General features: G+C 34.8%; 1 protein-coding gene across 1 annotated transcript in view; it reads right to left on the reverse strand.

Annotated features, from left to right (window-relative positions):
• ATP8A1 (ATPase phospholipid transporting 8A1) overlaps positions 1 to 8,743 on the reverse strand; it is a 309,537-nt gene that overhangs the window by 86,717 nt on the left and 214,077 nt on the right. Inside the window, 2 exon segments of the mRNA XM_042781818.1 lie at positions 6,463 to 6,573; positions 6,675 to 6,858. Of these exon segments, the coding sequence (XP_042637752.1) occupies positions 6,463 to 6,573; positions 6,675 to 6,858 (295 nt within the window).

Here is an 8,743-nt window from a genome sequence, read left to right on the forward strand (position 1 = left end):
GCATTACTTAGAATCTGTTGTATAGTCAAACATCACCTAACAGCAGTATTAACATATTATTTTTACAACTCTATTGAAAATTGCACTTCTTTACCTTTTAATTCAAAGGACGCTTTCACAAGTATTTTGTTCTCTGAGTCAGAATTTATTCCACTTCTTGAATCAAAGAAAGAACTATATGAACAGGCAATGGCAGATTGAAAAAAGTAAATGTAACTTTGTTTCCAAAAGGCTGTTAAGTTTTTAGAGCTTTAATTCACTTTTAAAATATCTATTAGGATGTAATTATTTTTTATTATAAAATTAGTAACTTACTTATTTAGAAAATGCAGAAAATAAAATAATTTCTGGTAAACAGTAATACAATTACTATTTTTCTCTGCATTGGTTGTATTCATAGAATTCATTTACATACAGTCACAAATTTACCTTACTGGAAACTGACTGTACATAGGATCAGAGCCTGCTCTGCTCTCCTTAGCAGTATAGAACATGCATTTTCTTAAGTTGTTACATATTCTTTACAATGATGTTAACAGATGTATAACCACTACATTATGGATGTAATTATTTTTGGGCAATTTTTCCTTGCTTCCAGTTTTTGCTATTATAAATAATTCTAACTGAAAACTCTGGTGCCAAAATCCTAACACATCTCTATTTTCTTAGGATGGATTCTTCAGACTAGAATTAATAGGTCAAACTAGATGAGCCTTTTTATAATTCTTGATAACTGTTGTCACCAGAGTGTTACATTTGAGGGGGAAAAAACCCACAAGAATTTATATTTAAAACTAAATTTTATGCTTGATAAAAACAAATCTTTAACTACTCATATACATTTGCAATTCTCTTAAAAGGCTTAATTTTGGATATGACAATAAACACAGACTTTTTTTTTCCAACATGTTTAAACAAAACAGAAAATTAAAATAAATGTCAATAAATCAATAGCACCTACATTATTTTAAAAAAGATAAACAGACCTAAATTATAATTAAAAAACAAACTAATCTGAAAGAGTAAAAAGGCCGGCCCAGCAATGGGATTACATAAACACAAACGCAAAAACAAAGCATAAAAATCTGTTAAACGAAAGCAGTCTTGACATGCCGGTCAAATGAATTTTGAATGGGAATTGCAGGGATTTTGCTGCAGTTCACGTTTCATTTCACCTCATTACAGAAGCATGAATTGCTACAAATTCCCCATTTATCAATATGTACCCAGGCTGGGCCCCTATGAACAGTTTCTGTACCTACACTGGTCTTCCTTTTTGTAGTGCAAGGGAATGACTGAGCATGTATAAAAACGAGTGTCTGCTTCATGACATGGAAAAGAAAACAAAGTAGCAATAGCATATGAAAAATAAGTTCAAATTGTGTTAGGTTTGTCATGGACATCAAGAACAAAAATAACAAAAGCAGAGACATCCAGAGTGAAATCGGCAATTCTTTCGTACTTTGTTACATCTATTTACAGAAAATTTTAGAACGTTTGTCCTAAATGAGTAAGGATCATTTGTGTGTGCAAACTTTAAAGGACTTACCATGTTCAGGAAGTTTATTCCTTACGGTGGTGCGGCTGACTTTAAACTGTTTTCAAACATAAGTATACACAAGTTGACATGTCAGTCTCTAACGCTCTGTGTGTTCACATTTGGCCTTTTTGAGATGTGGATTATGTAAATACATATTTGTGATACTCTGGGTGATGGTAATGTTCCCCTTCAAGGCGGCTGTGATCTATTGTAGTACATACTAAGAAGTTCCTTCAGATTTCTTAGGGCATGATGGAAATATAAGGAAGTTTTAAACACAAACTTTCAATGACAGCCTCTTTAATCTATGACAATGTGGTCCGATTTTCATTGGTCTGGGGAAAGCCAAGGCTCTATGCATACCAGATGCACTTATTGGACAGGATTTGGCTCAAAGGTTATAACTATAATGCATCTGCCATACTATATACTATGTTTATGTTAATAAATTTGTGTGGGGGTAAACGTTTGTAAATGTGAATGGTCCCCTAGCTGCCTTGCACATAGCATTGCATGTTCATTCAAAGGCTTGAAATTTAAGATGTTCCTTTCAAATAAATTTTTTCTTCAAATCAATTACTTTAGAAAGTGAGTTTCAAATTAAAAATAATTTCCAAGTAAACTAACATATCTAAGCTCAAAGTTTATTTTAAAATGCATAAATTAAGTGCTTTATTGCAGAAATGAAATTTTTACATAACTTTCAGCACATTTTTAACCTTTTTCCTACTAGAAGTATGTGAACATGTTTTTGAAACACTCTTCCAATATTTTTAAAAGTTAATACATTTTATTTAAAAAAATTAATAAAAGAAGGAAAAAATTAAAAGGCAAAGACAGACCTAGATCAGAACCGAATCTCAATACAGTATCCTCTACCTTCATACACAAGTATTTTAAAATTCAAGTTTACACGTTTTAAAAGAGAAAGAGAAGGTTTTTTAACAATGAAGTTGCCTAATAGAGGCTGATTTCAGGTTAGACAGAGATATCTTGTTAAAACCTCCCAGTTTGACTCAACCAAAACCATGGATACAGAAAGAAAACATCAATCCCCTTGGAGAGGAAGGTACATTATGACATAACTTTATAGGGAATCTATCTTCCAGTACAACTTGCTGGAAAAGCAACACCTTACTGACAAAGCCTCTGAACATGAGAGACACTGCATTGTTTTTGGATCTCCAACAAATTCACTGGAAAGAAAACATCTTATTTTGCTAGGAAGGAATCAGTCATTTCAGAGAAATTAAAAAACAAAAACAAAAACAAAAACAAATCTCTTTCAAAAGAGCCAGTAATTTACATGACCACCAAGAGATGCTCCTGGGTGACCCCCATCAGTAAGTAGTGTATTCCACCACTGTTGGATCTGTATTTATTTGTGTAGCTTTATTTTACAGCAGCAGAGCTGCTTGGTAACACTTCTGGCTACACAGCAATGGGAAAAGCCGTTTCCGCAGATAATTTACAAACCCCATAGTGTTCAAAACTGTTCCTTTATTAGTAAAGAAACCTCAGACCTGTCTCTCCTGGTATTATTTCCTACGTCCCACGTCCCGGCAGAGGCGTGGCAGCTAAAGCTTCACAGACTTTTTTCCTGATGGAGCATTTCTGCATATTAAACAGCAGCTTACAAATAGTCAATGAATCCTTTGCTCCCACGCCTGATCAGCACAAAAAACTGAAAGGAGAGATTCGAGACTGGCAGTTGTCCTCACTAGAGACATTCAATGATGTGTTTTCTGTCTATTCATTCACAGTATTGACATGAGCCATTAACATCTGCAGAACTTGTTTTAGCTGGCAAAACTTGGGTATCTGGGAATTGATTTAAAAGGTCAATTCGTTTCCAAGAAGGTTGAATTATATTCAAAATACATTTCCATAAAGTGCTAAAAGAAAAATAACTTAAAAATGAGATTTCCAGTAAAGTTTAGAACTTCCTTTTTAAAGTGTAAAGAATTTGATCGGTGTTAAATATCTCATGAAGAGGCTTTAAATTTGAAGCCAAGTAAGATTTAAGGCTAATCAACCACAAATCACATAATTCTGGGTTTGAGTGAGAGCACAGACATAGTTTTTCATTTGAGTTCACATATATTTTATTTCCATTAGTACTTAAATTATGCCTACTTCATTGCTGACTGTCAAATAATCTAGATTTAAAATGCGACAAGTTCAAAATTCTTATTTCATTTTACAAAATTGAATTTTTGCAAGCAGATTTATTGTTGGCAGTGACTTTAAACTCCTAGTGTCTTCAAAAGTCTACATAGATAAATTGAAATTCTTTTGAATGTCAATGCTTTTGGGTGGGAAGAAAATATAATCAGAAAAGTTAGAAATACAGTGGAAATTGGCAATCAGAAGTAACTATTTTAGAAAAGAGTCACAAATACATGCTTTTTAAAATCTCACAAGCTATTTCAGAAGTGCATTTTGCTTCAAAACATGGACTAGTCCAGACTACCAAAATCTAGCAATGATGAACAATAAATAAGCTCATGAATTATCCTGTTTATGTTCCCAAGTATTTGTTTATTTTACCTAATGGACTGTCACCTAATTCTACATTTTTAGTGACCAATAAATGAAATTGCCTGTATACTTCAAAACTAAGTTTCAGTTTTACTAGCCTGACCATAATAAGAACTATGCTCAGTTAATATTTTAATAAGGAAATAAGCATCTTTACAACAGAGGCATAAAACACGGCTGAACCAAAGATACAGTAGTTTCCAAATATCATGTTGACATGTGTTCCACGTATGTGGAATCTACCGATTACTTTTCTCTGGTGTAAAGTATGGACTATTATTTCCATATAGCAAATAATTAGGTTGTGTTTCTTCTTATAGTTGTTAAGAAACAGGCAACCAACAGATCAGAGGGCAAGGTGGCATGAAAAACATCTGTAAGGCAGCCCTCTGCAGATTTATGAGGACTTGGGTGGGTCCCCTGACAGGAGGATAAGATGGAGGGTTTTCATAATAAGCTATGGAGAACTCATGTCATGCTCTGCAGACCTCAAAGAGGAACATTAAACTGATCCCCTGTAAACTGTAAGTATTACAAATATAGCTTCGGATGATTAAAAAAAAAGAAAAAAAGCCATACACTTGGAAAAAAAAAGGTAAATGACTTATTTATCATGTACTGATTAACCATTTAGGGAACTCTTGTGATGTAGAGGTTAGGGCATTTGGCTGCTAAGCAAACAGTCGGTGGTTCGAACCCATCAGCTACTCCATGGATGAAAGATGAGGCAAACTGCTTGTATAGAGATTTACAGCCTTGGAAACCCAATGGGGGTCACTATGAGTTGGAATCAACTCAATGACAGTGAGTTTGGTTTTTTTGATTAATCATTTAGTTCACTCAACTACTAACCAAAAGGCCGTGATTTAAACTCACCAGCCACTCTGTGGGAGAAAGATGAGGCAGTCTGTTTCCATAAAGACTTACAGCCTAGGAAATCATATAGGGCAGTTCTACTCTAGGAGGTGGAATTACCTCAACAGCAGAAGGTTTTTGGTCTAATACAGCCTTGGAATAAAAGCCTGGTGATCTACTTCTGAAAAGAAGCCATTAGAAACTCTATGGAACAAATTCTGGTCTGACCTCATGGCCATGAGTTGGAATCAACTGGACAGCAAGTGGCAGAACTGCTGGTGTCCAATACTGTAGCCATTGGTCACATGTGGCTCTTGAGCACTTGTAATGTGACTAGTCCTAATTGAGATGTGTTGTAAGAGTAAAATACAAATTGATTAAATGTTGTAATGATAACATTTTGAATACGCTGGAGTGAATAATAAACTATCTTAATAAAACTAGACCTTTACATTTTCATTTTGGCTAAGGTAGTTCCCAGAAAACTGTCAGTTGTACTGGAGCTTGTATTGTATTTTTATTGGCAAGTTCTCAGAGGACAGGAACCACGCTTGATATACATTGTAGCCCCTGGACCAGACCAGGTATCTGGCATCCAAAAGGTATTTCATAAATGTTTGTAGAATGTAAAGCATCCTTTTAGAAGTTATGTTCCTAAGTTCTCATTTTGAAAAATGTTGTTATAGTTAATACATGAAAAAGAATACAGAAATTCCCTGCTATCCATACACAGGAATGGAATATTCTGATAACTTTTAGATGTATTTTTCATTATCTGAACTCTTGCTACTCACCAAACTCATAAAATCAAAACAGATCTGAATAGCAAGGGGTGCTTATATACAACATAAATATAAGTTTTGAAATAAGAAGTACCAATATGACCAATCTAGTGAAGGCACCCGGGTCATTTTTGATTCCCCTTCCTTACTTCCGCCCAGAAGTAGAATCGTTATCTTCAGTTTTGTGCATAAAAGATTGTGGAATTTGTAGGCTTTATAAAACTGAAAACATTATAGACAGCCCATGGGTTATGAAGGTCGGACTTAACGAGAACTTCTACCTACCCTCGAATGTTATGTAAATTTCTCCTCACTTTGAGATAGTTGAACCAACCCTATTCACTACAAATTCTTCACAATCACTTTCACTTGCTGCATGTGCAACTTATAAATGACTGAAAAGGCTTTGAGCCTTTTCTTGCAGTAATGTGAACTGTATGTACCTGTTCTGACTTATCAACAAATTCTTAAAGACACAGTTAGGAACAGACCTCATTCTAATCCAAGGACTGGCTATACTTCATTAGCCATTCTAATCCAACATTTCTTATCAAAGCAATATAATGTTTTTAGCTAGAATTTAAACATGAGTTATTCACTGCTGACTAACTTCTTGTCTGAACACATTTAGAAATTATAAAAAGAAACTGGGCAAATCAAGTATTTTAAAACAATGAAAAAACGTCATTATTTGTTTATATGTGTATATAGATGATAAGGATTTTTAACTGAACCTGCTATTACCTCGATGATATAAAGGACAATATTCTTGTAGAAGCAGTATAAGATACACTTGGAGACTCTGTTATAGTTCCAGGCACCATGGACCATCAATAAATTCTTCAAATACTTGAACTAAAAATAAATAAATAAATAAAGTGGGAAAAATTAGTATTTTCTTCTTCATGGTGTCAGATGACTGAACCAATGGTGGTCTTGTAGAAATGATGCTTTACCTGAGCTATGGAGTAATCAGAAGAATTAGCTGCCTGGAGACCTTCATTGCCACTTATTCCTACACCAACGTGTGCAGTCTGTATCATGCTGACGTCATTTGCTCCATCGCCAATCGCAAGGGTTATGACTTGTACTTGTTTCTTAACCATCTCAACAACTTCGGATTTTTGAAGAGGAGAAACCCTTAAATTAAAACAAATCAGTTAAATTGAAACAAATCTGTTTTCTGAACAAAAAGAATTTTGAAATGTTATTGTCTCAGGGAAAAAAAAGCAGCAGAAGTTTTAAATGGATAGTTCTTTGAAGATCGATTCTGAAATCTTAGATTTGCACATGTTTAGTTCTTTGCTAATCTGGTTGCCACTTTAAGGGAAAAAAAAAAAAAGAGTTTTATAAGCAACTTGCTAGGTGACAGAAACTAGCATGTCTTATTAAGGACAAGCTTACCAAGATGTGAGTAAATTTATATGAATAAATAACATTTCAGTTCAGAAATGCCATTATTTTCTAACAAATAGCATCAAAATTTCTAATTCTTCACTTTTGAATTAATCCTTTCATGACCTTAGGACATATACATTTTCCACCTCTGGGGTTTAGTGGGAAACAACTATCCCACTTTTAGTGCATGCCGTCATCTGGTGGGGCCTGGATAACACCATGAAAACTGAAGAAACAGGCCTCATCCTACCAACTCCAGCACTAGAGACCGCCCCCCTTAGGACATATGTGTCCCATTAATTATATTAAAATTCATATTATCTCAAGACATTCTTTTCATTTAATTCAAACTGCCTTTCATTGCTGACAACAGATGGTTTGAAGAGCCGAGAATAATATGGTTTTGAAAGGGTTAAAAAGCAAATCACAAAGGCTGTTGAATGGTAGTTCAAATACCAATGAAATCCTGTATCATACCTGGAAAATAAAAGTTTTATACCTCGGCAAGCTGGTCTCAGATAATGTACCACTCTTAAGAAAATTTAAAACTCTTTTTAGAATTGGGTAATCTTTTGACTTGTTCTTAGACATTACGGAGAACTGTGAAATCTCAACCTAAGTAAATAGCAAACATGTTTTTTTTTTTTATTATTGTGATTTGGGTGAAGATTTACAGAGCAAATTCACTTTACATACAGCAGTTCACACATACTTTGTCTCATGTATTGACCACAGTTTAATACAATGCAACAGCTCCCATCCCACTTCCTCCCCATAGTTACCTCTTCCCAGTGTCCATCCCTCCATACACTACTGCCCCCTGAGCTGTCTCCCTGTGCATAAGCAGCACTTCTTTCTCCCATGATTGTTCTCTCCAAGGAGTGTATCTACTTGAGGTAAATGTTCAACTCATATACTGTATTTTGTTTGGCTGGACACCACAGGTGTGGGTTCAATTCCAGACCTGAAGGGCAGCTAGGGACCATAGTCTCAGTGGTTCCACCAGGCTCTATCAGACCAGCAAACCTTGTCCCCACCTTTTTTTTTTCTCCAAATGATTTTGAGTAATAGCAAACATGTTGATTACTGTTCATGTGTCTCAGTTTTCTTCCAAAGCTACAACTAATAGTCAAATAGAAATCAAGCAACTTTTTACACAAATGTGGGTCAGAAAGAGAAAACACCACCATCCATTCCAAAATCACACTGGTATTAACTTTGAAGCAACTTAGTGAAGATTTGTAAAAGGCCATTTAAAGGAAAAAAGAAACCCTAAGACAATGACAGAAGGGTTCAAAGACAGAATGTATTAGCCTAATTAACTTAATATAGTGCCTACAGTGTACTGGACATGATAGCTGAAGAAAAGAATAAACAGTGAACTGACCTAGTAAACAATTAAGACCATAGTTAAGTAGTAAGAAACAGAAATCATATACAATGATAAAGGAACAACAACAACAACAACAACAAAATCTCCACGCTAGATTCTTTATCAAGATTAAAGGGGAATAGGTGACAAATTGACTAATAAATATCTTCTGGAATATCGGGTAAGTATGGGAGCTCTGGTAGCATTGTGGCTAAGGCACTTGACTGCTAACCGGAAGGCTGGCGGTTCAAACCC

The sequence above is a fragment of the Orycteropus afer genome, unplaced genomic scaffold (genome assembly GCF_000298275.1).
Source record: "Orycteropus afer afer isolate SDZICR_OR568_19922 unplaced genomic scaffold, OryAfe1.0 scaffold00176, whole genome shotgun sequence".
NCBI lineage: Eukaryota > Metazoa > Chordata > Mammalia > Tubulidentata > Orycteropodidae > Orycteropus > Orycteropus afer.